This window comes from Malus domestica, chromosome 05 (genome assembly GCF_042453785.1).
Source record: "Malus domestica chromosome 05, GDT2T_hap1".
Classification (NCBI taxonomy): Eukaryota; Viridiplantae; Streptophyta; class Magnoliopsida; order Rosales; family Rosaceae; genus Malus; species Malus domestica.
The window spans coordinates 17,288,591-17,305,357 of NC_091665.1; the positions used below are offsets into that span (position 1 = coordinate 17,288,591).

General features: G+C 36.5%; 1 protein-coding gene across 1 annotated transcript; it reads left to right on the top strand.

Annotated features, from left to right (window-relative positions):
* Window positions 1-11,688: 11,688 nt before the first annotated feature.
* LOC103436477 (U-box domain-containing protein 26-like) lies at window positions 11,689-13,598 on the top strand. The gene has a single exon (XM_008374906.4). It carries the CDS (start codon window positions 12,124-12,126, stop codon window positions 13,372-13,374), a length of 1,251 nt encoding a protein of 416 aa, XP_008373128.3. The 5' UTR covers window positions 11,689-12,123; the 3' UTR covers window positions 13,375-13,598.
* Window positions 13,599-16,767: the final 3,169 nt, after the last annotated feature.

A 16,767-nucleotide genomic window follows, 5' to 3' on the forward strand; every position in this document is an offset into this window, starting at 1 on the left:
TGTAGTCCACTATGTGGTGATCCTGTGTGAGGGGACGTGTTGAATATAAGCCCCACATGGAACAATTGAGAAAATAAGTAAAATATTTAAGAATATAATTCCACTTCCAATAACACTGAGGTTATTTGTGATATAACCCAACACTTAGCAATGGATTGTTAAGTTAAGATAGTATCAGTGTAGTTAGAAGTTAATGACCGTGTCTCTGAATATCTGACATTTGAGGTATTCATTCATAAAAGTAGTGTTGAAACTATGTATGTGTTTGCCAATAACAAAAGATTAAACCTTTTTTTTTAACTTTTTTCTTTATGAAATTGGCCCATCTCTCTAAATATCAGACATGATATCAAAATGGGTTTGATTGTGGCTCCTGTGGGCATGTGCCATGCCCGAGTTACCAGGTTTAATATAACACCTATGTGGGATTAGTTGCACGTGTAGTCTACTATGTGGTGATCCTATGTGACAGGACGTGTTGAATATAAGCCCCACATTGGGGGATGAGAAAATAAAGTAAAACATTGGGGGATGAGAAAATAAAATAAAGTAATAATACTGAGGTTTTTTGTAATATAATCCAACATTTAGCAATAAATTGTTAAGTTAAGATAATATTAATGTAGTTAAGAGTGAGTCAATGACTTGTGTCTCTGAATATCTGACATTTGGGGTATTGATTCATAAAAGTAGTGTTGAAACTATTTATGTGTTTGCCAATAATAAAATATTAAACCCTTTTTTTAACTTTTTTTTCTTAGGAAAACAAAAGAAAATGGCTATTTGCATGGTAGAAATAGAACCTCTCTAATGACATCAAATCACCTTTTTTCATTGAGTTGAAATTTGAATCAATACCATGTACACAAATTGGTGTCTTGTAGCTTTTGGGGAAAACTAAAGGGCCACGTTGAGAACCCTGTGCACACATACAAAATGTATAGTTGATGATAGACGTTTATAATGGACCACATCAGCATCCCCATCAAAGTTGACACGCGGTGCAAGCATGGACCACCCACGTGGAGAGATGATTGCATTATTTGATAAATAGGAGACTATAGGACCACAAAGATAAAAACCCTAGGCGTAATCACAATTCACAAGCTCCACCAAGTTTTCAATTTCCAAAAAGTTAATTTCAGAGGTTGAAATCAAGCTACTTAATAAAATAATTAGTTTATGGATTATGGACAACTCATCCACTATCGAGACCTGTAATATTGTAAGACCTCACAGATGTATCACCTTAGAAATTGGTAAACTAATCTTGCTAAAAGGTTGGCTTTCAAGCACTTGATGATTTTGTATCATATTTAATTCTGATAAAGAAGATTTGATTACTTTACTGGATTAAATTAGTAGGGGAATTGTTGCTCCCATAACATGAACAAGATCTGTTGAGCACTAGGTTAATTAATATAGAATCAAAGCAATTGCATGAAAGCAGTATGCTGGAATCCTTTTTTTATGCTTATGGAAAAAGGCAGATTCGAATTCACACATTTAGTTCTAGCTCCATACCCTATAAAATGTTATATCATCAAACTATTAGTTGAGCTAAAATTTCTAAATAAAAATTTATCTAATCAGTAATTCAACATCGACAATATAACATAGTTTGCTCTTAAGGGTTTAGCAAACCTATATTTTATGCTGGAATCATTCTTATTATCAAGAAAATTTGGTAGAGAGGAGACAGGTTGGGAGTTTAAGAATGTAATCGTTGTTTTTCTTTTTAGGATAGGGTAGGTGTATAGCACACGCCGATCAGCGAATAGCTAATCTCATCTAATTCTTCATTATTTTTATAAAAGGTGATATTATATATGTAAGAATACTATATAGCTCGGGTAATGCTCTTTGTTAGACTTGAAAATTACATATTATAGAAGAAAAAAAGACTCAGTTGATTAAGAGGCCATATCAAGTGTTGAAAGTTTGCCTAAGATTTTGATTGGGTACGTTCGTTTTCTGTTAGAAATTTAGTTAGTGTTTGACTGTGAACTTTCCTTTGTGACGGTTAAGGATATGTGATGTCTAATAGTCCATGTCACTAGGAGGGGCTTTTTAGTAGGAATTATTACTTTGTAGGATACAAAATTGGGAAAAAAAAATTGCACTCCATAAAAATATTTTTTTCTTGGTTTAGGTTCTGATGTGACAATGAGGTCAATTAGTAGGCTAATATATATATATAACAATATGCTTCTTTACGTGAGCCTCCACTTAGAGAGAACAACAATATGAGGAAGGGGTTAGTTAGTAGGTTACTCTCTTTTGGAGAAAGAAAACATATGTATAAAGTATATGATTCCTTCCTGCTGCTTCTTTCTTCAAATTTTGTTACTAATTAAAGTATAGTTTACAAGATTTGATATAGGTTGACTAACTAAATATTCATTATTCACAATCATGTAGAAAGACGGGAAAAAGGGGTCCAGCTCAGCTAGCATTTTGTAGGAAACACAAGCAAGCATGCACTACTTTTTTTTCCACTTTATATTTTGACAATATATATATATATCGTTTAAACTTTAAAATTAGGCAATGTTTAGAGTTCGACTTTTACTAAAGCCTCTTTTGTTGGTCTCCCATATGCAATAGTAAAGTGATAAACTCACTATTTAATTACTAGCTAGGTAAGATCTACAATATCTAACTGGAAAGCTTTTGCCAAGTTCAATATATACTGTAACCAAATAACTTGACAACCTTAATAAGGCTTACACTGACTCTTGAATAGTATCCTTCACAAAACTCGGCATGGAATGAAGTTTAGAACCTAAACCCAGACTGATTTTATAACCATGACCAACCAAATAAGATAAGTTTTGTTCGTGGATTTCTATTACATCCTAGTCCAAATCAATCCTAATGACATTCTAATAATAAATTCCAAATTCCAATCGGTATAAAATCCAAATCAACCGGCAAACAACTTAATAGTTAGCAATTCAATACGACGTTAATTACTTGTTTAAGTCTAGTATATTAGTTTAATCTCTCAATTTGAACCATTCTTACTTTGAATCTTCATTCAAATATCATTCTTGTAAATTTACCCATACTGAAAATCTGTTAACAGTTCGTATATTGTTTGGTCATGGTTACATAACTCAGAAAGGGTCGTTTAATAACCATTTCATTTTTAGTTTTCAAATTATTTTAAAACTAAAAACTATTTCTTGAGTTTTCAAATTTTGGGCTTGAGTTTTACTTTTTTTTTGTTTTAAAATGAAAACTGAAAGTAGTTACCAAATAAGATTTCAATTTCAGTTTAAAAAAAAAATGAAAACTAAAAGCCAAAAACTAAAAACTAAAACTAAAAATGAAATGGTTATCAAATGTCTCCTAACATTTTTTTTTTATCAGAGTGAATTTTTGTAGTAATGACCTTTCTTTGAAAACCTAATAACTTATCGATTTAAATTATAAAAAAATATTGTGGAGACAGAGAGGGAGAGAGCACCGAAAATAGTAAAAATTGAGGGGTGGCATGGGGCCAAACCGGCAAGCTGGTTTTGCCCGGTTGACCGGGGACAGGAGGGTCACCACCAACTCACTAACAAAAATTTACAATGGGGCATGGCTCGTGGCCCGCACTGTCTCTTAACCCACCCGTGTGTTGGCTAAACGACGCCGTGCTTACTCTGCCTCTGCTGCTGCTGCTGTTCATCTCTGACTCAAGTTGGATCCTTATCTCGGATTTATCCGGCAGCAGGTAAAACCGAAACTGAAAACAGTACTTTTGTTTTTCTTTTTATATTTTTGTTTGCGTTTGTGTTCCCACCTGGTTCTCATTTTCCACGAGTTTGCCAAAGATATGCTGTACTGGAATTTTTTATGTCCCAAAAAAGGAGGAGCTCTTTTGGTGAAGGGGAAAAAACGAAGGTAAAAATTGGAATAGTGGCACAGTGGATGTGTTGGTTGAGGAAGGACTGCGGTTGTCAAAACATTGGTGTTGGTGGCCCTCTTGGTTTTGTATTGAGAGTATGAATTTTACATTGGTGAAAAAATAAATAAACTTCACTTCTGTTTTTTAGTTACTTTATTTTCTTAAGAAAAGATAAGAGTCCCATGAAGGTAATAAAAGTAGTAGGGAAGAAACTCCGGTGATCCCTTACTCGTTTAGTTTGTGACTTATTTAAGAGAAATGCCTAGAGCTTGCTACATGTGAATGTTTTTTTAAATTGATTTTGTTAAAACGACGTTGTTTTGAACTATGTCTTTAAATCCTTTAAATTATAGAGATTGTAATGGAAGATATATAAAGCAAGACAAACTGTAGCATTGGTGTAAAGCAGTTGATGTTATACTCTCTCATTATCTCATGCGAACTTTTTGTTTAAATGAATTTGCTAAAACGACGTTTATTTGAGCTAAGTCTTCAAATCTTTTTATTTATAGAGGTTGTAATGGGAAGATATATAAAGCAAAAAAAAAAAAATTATATATATATATGGGCTCTTTATGCAAAGGAATCCTTATTTTTTGAAAAAATTAGGATTAGGTGTGGGCCCACTCCACATCGAATTTCAACGATTTAAACCGTTTATTTTGTTAGTCTTAATTCATAGATCATCCTTGCAAAAATTCAATTCAATCCGAAATCATTTGCCTATTTAATTATCAATATCAAATTACATTGTTTCTTATATAACAAAGTATCCGTTGTCAAAATTTTTTTCGATTTGCAAGGATGATATATAAGGTACAACTTAAAAAATGGACGATTCGGATCCTTAAATTTGGATGTGGTGTGAACCCCACAACTAATCCTCATTTTTATATAATAAAAAATATGAGAATATCTTTCCTTATATATATATATAGCGTTGACGTAAAGCAGTTGATGTTTCTCTCATGCGGGCTAATAAAGAAACTTGAAACATGAAGAAACTGGAGACCAATCCAATCGTATATACAACGTCTCCTAATCTCATCATGTAATCAAATAATTCATTCTCTTAAGTTGACCCGTAAATTCCATTGCTTCTTGAATTATTTCTTTCTTTTTTTCTTCAACCCCACATTTTTGTTAAGAAATGTACAACATTCATTGATATGATTTAGCGAATAAGTACAAATTGGAGGATATGGTGCAATTAAGTGAGCCTCGATAAAAACTTTGTTGTTCATTTGAATCCGGACTAAAGAGAAAAAAAGCATCCCACACTAACAACTATAAAACCGTACTATTCTCAATTGAAAAATCAATGATTACATCGGGGGTTCCATAGATAGGTCAACTCTTGCCAATTTGTGAGCCACCCTAGTAGCTTCTTGTCGTGTGTAAAGAATTTTGGTATGAGGGAAACAACGGAGAAAAGTTTGAGCATATTAAGATTTGATTTTCTTCTTCTTTTTTTCATAATCTCACCTTTGAGTATATAATGAGTGTGTGTGTGTGTATATATATATTATGAGATTTTTTTATTTTTTGACATTGCTGGCCTTAGCGTGCGCAGTTGATTGAGTAGTAGTAGAAGTAAGAAATAAGATCCTACAATTCCAATTTCCAGCAATTTTTGTGTGGTCCACTTAATCAAACAAACAAAAACATCGTTTCTTTCTCTTTCTAATTTCTCTTGTTTGTGTTGGAGTCTTGAGTGTTGTCTGTTCATCTTTGACCTTTGACTGCCCCACTGCCACTACCCACGCTAATATCACAACTATTTACGAACCTAATTATAGTTTATCCACACCACCTATTTTATATATGCTTCAATTATTCTACCGTTATTATAACTATTATCCAATTGTGATTGTTTAAATTCTAAAAAGATTTGATTTCTAAATTATTCATTATTCTAGTAATTCTTTTTCTATATGATTATCCTTACTTGGAGGGTAAGTTAATCCTTTTTTCTTGGTTTATTATAAACATTATTATAAAAATCTCCACGTAGCGCCGCCTAGGTGCTAGGCGGTTGGCCACCACTCCGATAGGCGGTTGGCCACCACTCGATTAATGCCTAAGTGTTTGAATTAAGAAAGGGTGCCTAGATCTGCTGAGGCACCCACCTAGCCTGCCTAGGCAACCGCTTATGTTGCAACTTACTTAGACAGAAAATAGATAACTTTCATTTTGTATTTTATTTTTTTTCAATAAATTGTAAGAGACTTGCTAAATAGTTAAATGAACACACATTATATGTTTGTTCCCCACGTTTTCATTATGTTCCAATACTTCATAATATATATGTCATTCTATTTTGTAGTTTATGATGAAATTATATATATTTTAAGTATAAACAGATACTTATTTACACAAAATATAATAGATTTACTTAAATCCGTTTAGTCCGCCTAGACCCTGCCTAACCGCCTAGGCGCTAGGCCCCAACCCGCTGCCCGACTAGCGCCCAGCGTCTTTTTAGAACCTGGATTATAAATAAAGGCACTAACATAGACAAAATCACAATAATCCCCAAGCATTCTACCATTTCTCGTCTCTCTCTATATTGTCGTACCCTCTCTTTCCCTCAGATAAAATAGACCACAATACGTTATCAGCACGCTCCTACGCTGTGTTACGAAATCTAAAGGGAAATTTTTGCTACAAACCACTTCACCAATATCATCATGCAATTCAAGTTCTTCTTAAACATGGTCTTAGTTGTCGATATTTTCTTAGCCTGATTGCATGAACATCCACCATAATCTATGAACCCAACTTTACGTTTTTCGAATTATAGATTCTACATAAATTGTGTTTGCATTATATTAAAATATTTTATTTTGTAAGTTGATATTGTGATGAAAAAATTAAACAAAATTTAGGGTTTTGAAAAAATTCATGAGCAAGCCGGGACTTCAAGTCGTATCGCGGAGCTATGCATGCCGCTAGCGCCAGGCGAGCAGCCTACGTTGAGCCCAGTCGCCGACCAATGAGCCATCTGCTCCAACCAAGAACCAAAACGACGTTGTTTTTGGCATCGTCCCCAAAACTCAAACTTGCTCTCTTGAAGCCAAGCCACAACTTTACCATCTTTTTGTAAATCACGACATGCGATCGTGTTTTTTATGACTAAATTCATTGTCTCCGACGATGTTCTTCGAAATCTAGAAGAATTTCATTGATTTTCCCTGGATTCCAATCGAAGCCCTACAATTCTCCACACACTCGACGTCAAAATTATTTTTTCGTCGAAAACCTAGGGTTCCAGTTGAATCGTGGCTTACCCGGATAGAACCGACCCAGAACCAAGTTTGTAACATCCCACATCACCCAGGGGAGTGATCCTTAAATGTATATTCCCATCCTTACCTAGCACGAGGCATTTTAGGAGCTCACTGGCTTCGGGCTCCATTGGAACTCCGAAGTTAAGCGAGTAGCGCGCGAGAGCACACCCATGATGGTTGACCCAGTGGGAAGTTCTTGTGTGAGTTCCCAGAAACAAAACTGTGAGGGCGTGGTCGAGGCCCAAAACGGACAATATCGTACTACGGTGGTGGAGCGGGCTTGAGAAGTGGTTCGCCTCTGGCCGGGATGTGAAAAATGGTATCAGAGCCTAACCCTGGTCGTGGTGTCCCGACGAGGACGTCGGGCTCCTAAAAGGGGTGGATTGTAACAACCCACATCACCCAGGGGAGTGATCCTTAAATGTATATTCTCATCCCTACCTAGCATGAAGCCTTTTGGGAGCTCACTGGCTTCAGCTTCCATCAGAACTCCGAAGTTAACTCGCTGGAGCACTCACATGATAGGTGACCCATTGGGAAGTTCTTGTGTGAGTTCCCAGAAACAAAACCATGAGGGGCGTGGTCAGGGCCTAAAACGGACAATATCGTGCTACGGTGGTAGAGCGGGCCCTGGAAGTGGTCCACTTCGGGCCGGGTTGTGACAAAGTTGCATGAAGCAACTCCGTTGATTTTTTCAGTAATAACACACACCCAACATAGCTTGGGTGGTCTGGATCGAACCCAAGTCCAACTAGGCCTCGATTTTTCCTTTGGGCTACAAAGTAGCAGCACCCATCTTGGGCCTCTGCCTGTGCCACAACAACCCAGCCGTAAGAACAAGGTAGCCTTCTATTCTATCTCAGCCCGCATCAAAATCTAGCCCAGTCTTAGGCTTGGATCCTATTTCTGTCCACTCAGCCTGTGTGGACTTAAGTCTAGTTTTGGACCACCAAAATTTCAACACCTGTTTTTCTTAGGCATTATTTATTGGGTTTACATTTTGGCCTGTTTCTTCTTTGTTGGTCAACAGTCTAATAAAAACCAATTATCAATTTATCGTAGGCCCTGAAGACCTATATACATTTATCTATTGCATACTTTTGGTATATGTTGTGTTTTCTTGCAGGAACTAATAAACTTGAAGTTTATAAAATTCAAACCCGAAGTTTTTGAAAAACGTAACACGAAAACCCATAGTTTTTCATGAAAATGTAAACCAATACATACCTAATAGAACCCGAATGTTCTACTCCTTGTGTATGGATTGATAATTTTTTGTCTATATTGCACTAACGACACTCTTGTCTATTTTTTCTTTGACAGAGATATATTGTATTTGAATAAACTCGATTTTACTACTTTGGAAACCTCCGAAAGAAACTATTTAAAGTGGGTCCACGATGTGAAGCTCCATCTTACCGCTAAAAGTCTTAGAGCTACCTAGAAGCTGAGATGGATGTTTCAGTTGGCGAAGCTGACAAAGCCACCACCATGGTTTTCATACGAAGGCATATGCATAACGTATTGCAAACTGAGTACCTCGCTGAGGAGGATCTATGAGCTTTATGGATCTCTTTGAAGGATTACTTTTATCACAAAAGAGATATATTCTTACCTGAAGCAAGACACGGCTGGCAACACTTACGCTTCCATGACTTTAAGTTTGTGACTAAGTACAATTATGAAGTTTGTCGAATCCAGTCACTTCTTAAGTTCTGTAAAGAGGATTTAACTTAAAAGGATCTCTTAGAGAATACCTATTCGACCTTCCATGCTACCAATATAGTCCTGCAACAACAATATAGGGCACATAAGTTCACTCTATAAAGAATACATCAAAGGAGACAACACCAAGCATATTGCGCTGAAGTTTTTTTTCTCTTATTAGCAATAAGAACATCAGAACATTGAAGTCAAGCAAATTTGTTCCCATGACAACCTGGCCAACCTTTTCACCAAGTCACTACCGAAGTTTACTTTTCAGAAACTTGTTCAAGAAATTGGTATGCGTAAGCTTTCTGAGTTGTAACATTATTAGTTCTCTTTGGAACTATGTCAAACTCAGGGGTGTATCTTGAAGTATACTCACTTAGCCTTATGTACTATTTTTCCCTACGATTAGGAGCATTTTTTTCCTTTGGGTTTTTGCTATCTGATTAGGTTTTAGTGAGGATGTGCACCCATTCTGAGCTAGTCATACCATTGTGTACGTACTGTAGGCGTTTAAATTGGCTTTGCATCCAGCTCACCGTTTTCCTAAAACTATGGGGTTTTGTCCCATATTAGGTTTTATCATAGCTGGGTTTTGTGAGACTTATTTCCATATGCAAGTTTCATGTTTGAGGCTAGCGTGTTCCCAGATCAATGCTGACAAGTTGACTTCCTCAATTTCGCTGAACCTGATGTTACACCTAAACCCTTGTTATAAATATTACCTAATTCTGATTGTGTAAATCCTAGATAGATTTGATTTTTAGATTATCTATTATTCTAGTGATTCTTTTCCTATAGAATTGCACTTACTTGGAGAACAAGTTAATCATCTCTTATAGGGAGAATCACAACAAATCACAACAATTCTTAAGCATTCTACAATCTCTCTCTCTCTCTCTCTCTCTCTCTCTCTCTCTCTCTCTCTCTCTCTCTATATATATATATATATATATATATATATATATTTTCGCACCCTTTCTTTCTCTTAGATAAAATAGGGCACAACAACCCTTTTATTTTTCTCTTATTTCTATTATTCACTACATAAATCCATATCCTTTTATGCCCTTGCTTATGTTGTCAACTTCACCAATTTACCAATATAAGTTTGGAAAAAAAAAATCATTTTGGCACATTGTTTCTTCTTGTGTAACATCATTTCATTTTGGAAATTTTTATTTCAACTCGTATAACGTCTATCTGCACCCAATTTAAATTTTAAATTGTTTTAAAAATTATATTTGAACCCATATAACTTCTCTATACATCCAACTTAAACTTTAAATATGAATTTTTTTTTATTATTCTATTGCATAATTGCCATCAAGTACAAGATGAAAAGAATAATAGAACTAAGATTACTAAATGAACCCACATTCAATAATCAAACCCTAACCACCATATAATCTTTTTTCAACATTTTATTCTAGCAAAAATCCTAAGGCGCTCTCATAGAGAAAACAAGTGTTTTATTTTTTATTTTTTTTACAGATGGATGGTGATTTTGAAGTTCTGTATCCTCCAACTAAGGTATGAATTGATTTATGCTAATTCTTTTTTTTTTATATTTCAATTCTTATATGAAGCAAAACAAAAATTCAGCTGATGCCTAAGAAGCTCTATTGCACTTGCTTCTGTCAATGTCCTATCAGTGAGTGTTAAGAGCTTTCAATTTAAGAATTTAGCTTCTTTCCTTTTGAATTTGTGGTTAAGTTAGTAACATGAGTAAAAACCATGTCATTATAAATTGATTAGCAATATTTTTTTATGTTTGTGTTCATGTTTTTTTCTACTTAATCACTGGATTTTTTTTCTGCTTAACAGTTCAACATGACTCCATTGAAAAAAAAAGTTTTATTCAGCAAGATACCATCGAAAATTTCAATTTTCAACAGGATTTAACTAAATACTTATGTTTATTCTAGTTGTTTGCCACCGAATATAATTTTGTCTTTTTTAGTCAATAAAGGTGATTTTTTTATATATATTTATTTCAGTTATTTATTTTTAAAATGAGTGTAAAAATAAATTTACATATTGAATTGAGTTTGTGAGAATAATTTAGGTATTTTGATTTAAAGAGATTTGATAGTTTAATTAAAAATAATATGAATGAAGAGAGTAAATTAGTTGTGGAGAGAAATTATATGAATGTAGAGAGTTAACTAAAATTATTATGTATACGCAAGTAGTAAGAAAATCCTTTACAATTAGTTGTAGTGTACACACATATTTAACTTTCTTGAGATACATTAGATTATCAAATCACGCATACTTCCTGGTAGCCACCTTTAACTAAAGGGATGTGTCTACGACATAAATATTTGAGTTTAATATCCTATCATTGTAATTTAAATTAGTTTAAAGTAAAACACAGTTACATAAATAATTTTTTTTTCTTAAGAGAATCAACCGTTTGATGAAGAGCATGAATGCAGAGACCACCACCCTGTGACCCACCCATGAACGAATGATGCTGCTTGCCCAATCAATCTCCTAACGTTAAAACAAATCCACGACGTATACAGGAGTAAGATTTTAGAAATGAGTCAATGGCTATGAGAAATTTATATACGGGGAGGTCCCACCCCAGTCTTCCAGTCCACTCCATTCCTTTTGACCAAACCTTAACCTAACCAGGGTCGCACTGTTTCACATGGAGGATAGGTTTTTTTAGTGTATCAGAAACACGGACTTGTATGCCATACAAAGATATACACATACCAGATAGAATATTTTTTTTTAAACAAACGATATTATCTACATTAAGAGAGGTGAGAGAGTAGGCTAACTTTCAAAATGGATTATCAATAATATAATTCAAATTAATTTTTGACAAGAATCAGACTTAAAGTCAATTATTTACAAATGAAAAAAATTACATCACTAAATCGTAATATTAAATGCTACTAAAGAGACTTTTGAAGTGCATCAGAAACACGATTTAACAGAGATATACACATAGCAGATAAGTTGTCCTCCCACCAAACACACCACACGTGTGGCCAAAGTTGGAGTCAGATGTATGTGGAGAGAGAGAGAGAGAGAGAGAGAGAGAGAGAGAGGCCTGTTGGGTATGTCCCTCCGTTCCACTTGTTCTAATATAAAAGCCACCATATACCCAGCAAAGCGTAACTTAGCCAAATCCAAATCAGAATTTGCAGAGACCCCCTCAGATTTAGCAACCAACACAGAGAGAGAGAGAGAGAGACAGACGCACAAATGCCCGGGAGTTTAGAGCCGTTGGATTTGGGGGTACAGATACCATACCACTTTAGGTGTCCCATATCCTTAGAGCTCATGCGCGACCCCGTCACGGTCAGCACCGGCCAGACCTACGACCGTCCCAGCATCGAGTCTTGGGTCGCCACCGGCAACATCACCTGCCCCGTCACCCGGGCCCCGCTCTCCGACTTCACTCTCATTCCCAACCACACCCTCCGCCGCCTCATCCAGGAATGGTGCGTCGCCAACCGCTCTTTCGGCGTCGAGCGCATCCCCACTCCTAAACAGCCCGCCGACCCCACCCACATCCGCCACCTTCTTGCTCAATCTGCATCGAATTCCAACCCTTACCCGACCCGAGTCTCCGCCCTCCGCCGCCTGCGCGGCCTTGCCCGCGACCTCGACAAGAATCGCTCCACCATCTCCTCTCAAAACTCCCGCGAAATTCTCCTTGAGCTTGTGTTCTCCGATACCAATTCCGAATCGTCCGAGTTGACTCACGAGGCGCTCGCGCTTCTCGTTCTGTTCCCGCTCCTTGAGTCTGACTGCGCTGCGGTGGCGTCGGATCCGGACCGGGTCGCCTACCTGTCTCACCTTGTGCAGCACCCCTCCATGGAGGTCCGAGTCAACTCGGCCGCGTTGATCGAGAACGTCCTGGCCGGGTCGCGAACGGCGGAGCTACGAGCGCAGGTTAGCAATGTGGACGAAATCCACCACGGCGTCGTTTCAATTCTCCGAAATCCGTTAGCCTACCCGCGCGCCCTCAAAATCGGCGTGAAGGCGGTCTTCGCTCTGTGTCTTGTGAAAGAGACCCGAAACAAGGCCGTATCGGCCGGCGCGCCCGAAACGTTAATCAACGTCTTGGCGGATTTCGAGAAATACGACTCGGAGCGTGCACTCGCTACGATCGAGCTGCTATGCAGAGTCCCCGAGGGTTGCGCGGCGTTTGCTGCGCACGGGCTGACTGTGCCACTGCTGGTGAAGACGATTCTGAAGATCTCGGACCGGGCGACGGAGTACGCGGCGGGAGCGCTGCTGTCGCTGTGCTCGGCGTCGGAGAAGAACCAAAACGAGGCCGTGGCGGCGGGGGTTCTGACCCAGCTGTTGCTGCTGGTACAGAGTGATTGCACGGAGCGAGCCAAGCGGAAGGCGCAGCTGCTGCTGAAGCTGCTTCGGGATTCGTGGCCCGAGGACTCTGTAGGAAATTCAGACGATTTCGTTTGCAGTGAGCTCGTAGTGCCCTTTTGAAATTCCACTTTTTTTTTTGTTTTTTCCTGTTTCTCATTAATTTTCTTAATCTCAAATTTTCAGATTCTTAGTAGAAAAAAGAAAAAAAAAAAAAAGGAAAGTGAAAATGGAGGTTGTAGATTATTGGTATATAAAAAAATTGTAATTTTTTTGTGTATTTTGTATGTAAGCATTTTTGTTTAGATGATTAAGAAAAGTTGCAAATTAAAATTTCAGAGGACAAAGTTTAAATGTGTTCTTCTATTGAATAATTTTTTTTTTAACTTTAATTCTTCAGAAATGAAAGGAAAAACGAATGTTTAATTAGTTTGTTAAATGTAGATAATATCGTTTTATTTGAATTCGTAGCATTTTCATACATAGAATGATAGAACTGCACTCTCATAAGTGAGACGAAAAATCCATTGGAGGTTATGAAATAGTGATTGTCATTGGTCACCCTAATTTCCACTCACTCGTTTGAATGAGTTGGTCGCACATCAAATCATTCATAATTCTTGTTTGTGACCAGCTTTGACTGGGCCCTTTTGTTCGCGGAATTTTAAATTCTTATAATTCATTAACACCACAACTTAAGCCCATATAAGCCCAATTAATAAAACCGAAAAGGAAGGTTTGACAATTTCTTGCACTGCCTGTTAATCCGTCATGAAACGATACGAAAATAACAATATAAACATTTTCTCATATAATGTGGCTTGAAAGTATTGAAGATGATGGTCACATGTTTGTGGAATAAAAGCATTGGAATCACATGGCTTTGTTCATATTCTTTGTGTTGTGATGGCTACTAGTGCTCACATGCCAACCCAACTTTGTTTGCTACTCTTTTAGTCACAACAGCATATGGGAGTACAATTTGTCCACCAATATGATATATTACAACATTTGGGTCCCAACCTCTTAATTTCTCTCTTCTAACTTTGTCAATAATAGGGGATTTGTCACCCTTTCTGTTATGCTCTCCATCTTTCCATCTTTTTCAACCATATTTTTTCGACAACACTCTTTAAGTCGTTGGATCAGATTTACAGTTTCCTAATCACAAATTTTAAGTTGTTAAATCAAATTTAACGATCAATTATGCAACGACATTTAGTGGCTCTAGGCTCTAGGTCTCGAAGAAAAGTTGCCTCTTTCAATGGTGAATTTAATAAAGTGTTCTTGAGGAAAAAATTCAAGATATCTTGGGTGGTCGCCAGTGAGGATATGATACTTGACTCATTGAGACAATTTTTGCTTAGTTAAATGGTGTATTTATGCCGCATAGTTTAGTCGTATTTCTCTTCACTTATAAGTAAGAGATCTTATGTTCGATTCTCGCCAAAGACGAATTTGAACCAAATTATTGTTAGCCCATTGTGCGGATAAGCCCAAAATCCCCATCCCTTTTAGTGTAAATAATATCGTTTGTTCAAAAAATAAAAAATAAATAAAAATAATGTATTTATATAGATCATTTCTACATACTTCATTTTACTCGATGTGGGATTTGGACTACACTAATGGTCAAAGCAAACATTATATTTATATGGACTTGAACAACTCTTCTTTTCACGCGTGAGGCTACTGCTAGAGTAGAGTGCTCACACACTCTGTAGTAAGGTCATGCACTGTGTAATGCTTGACTTATGTAGAATAACCATATTACATTTCTTTTGGAAATATTCAACCAATGAGATATGGAGGGGAGAAAGTAGTACAAATCAAATGGTTCGGTTTTTGTTGCATAAATTTAAATTTGTCCAATTCTTTGGGACAAGTTAAACTAGACCCTATGCTCTCTAGTTAGAAAATTGATGGATCTCAATAGATAATGTTAGTGAACCATCACGAGGTAGCCTACTGGTTCGGGACAAAGTCTAGGCCTTTATTTTATACATCATGTTGTGGGTTCGATTACTGGCGTTAGTGAATCACACAATAGTGATCAGGAAAAGATTGAAATTCCTCTTTGAATCTTCCCCACCCCTTACGGGGGTTGACTGCCCTAGACTGCAATGCAATAATAGTTGGAGTTATTCATTCAAAACGGAGCCCTCAAAATCGGAGGATTTAATTCCCCTGAACCTAGATTTAAATTTAACTTGTTCTTTTCGTTTTGAAAGAGATGATGCTTCGTTGAACTAAACAAGAATACTTTCATAAAATAATAGGTGGTAAATAAAATCTAGAGGCTTATCTCATGTTTTAAGTTGTCAGGAAGTGGTTCAACTATGTTCATCAGTGCTGTGAAAAAATAATGGTACGAGATGATAGCAGCAAGATGTTTTAACATCAGATGCCCCAACAAACTCAATTGGAAATGTACCAACCATTTTGCTGTAATCATGACAGAGCCTGGTGTTACTTTGAGTTGTTTTTGCTGAATGCGGACGGAATATTTTAAAACCCAAGATACGGGGGTTCATGAGAATTTAGCCCATTAGTTGATTGGGTTTAGTTTTGAACAACTGGGCTCCAGTAGAGATTTTACTTTTATTTACCATGTCAATTGAACTAATAACTTTAGTGGTATTCCTCTTCACTTGTAGGTAAGAAGTGTTAAGTTCAATTTTTGTCAAATGAGAGTTTGAACCACATAATTATGAGCCCATTGTGAGGCTAAGCCCACCCCATCCTCCTTAGTTTGGATAATATCGGTTGTTAAACTACCCACATTCTCCTTAATATAGATAATATCCGTTGCTCAAAATAATAATTGAACTAAAACACTCTTGAACAAACTAAATAGTTACTTCTTGATCCACACACACTCTAACCCTCGTCTGGAGATATAGTCAGCTAAAAGCTTGTTTGGTCTCCCACCCTAGAATTGGTTTTGGAGTGGATAAGTCATGGAATCAAGATATATTGAAAGTAGGAGTTAATGATTTTTCATTTGACGGGATTAAAAATGGATCAAACATGAAGTAGACTTGTGACTTTTAATTCTACCATTTTAGAGGGATTGGAATGGGTTAGTTTTAATCAAACTTTTACTTTCAAGGTGGACAGAAATTTCTTCCTTCAATATGCATTCAACACAGTGGGTTAGAGACACCAAGTGAGGCCTAAATGTTTAATCCGTTTGGTTCCTCACTTCTTAGCTTAAGCTTTTAAAATGGTAGTCAATAATGATATTAGGGCAACTTCACTTAGGGGATAAGAATGAATGGGTATGAGAATGAATGAGTATGAGATAAACATTTTTCAAGTACATATGTCATGGTACTGAAAAGTAATGGCCCACTCGCTTAATCCTTTTATTTTAGTAAAGGGTAATGCTAGGCAGACTAAACTTTTTAAACTAAATTTGTAAACCAAAAGATGTGGTTGTAGATGATTGGATTATTAATTAAGTATCGATCAATGTGTTTATTTTTTTTATTAGTAACACATCATTTAGTTTAT

What these genes read in the sequence shown, in the direction of transcription:
- LOC103436477 (XM_008374906.4), top strand. Translation starts at nt 12,124, where the DNA reads ATGCCCGGGAGTTTAGAGCCGTTGGATTTGGGGGTACAGATACCATAC.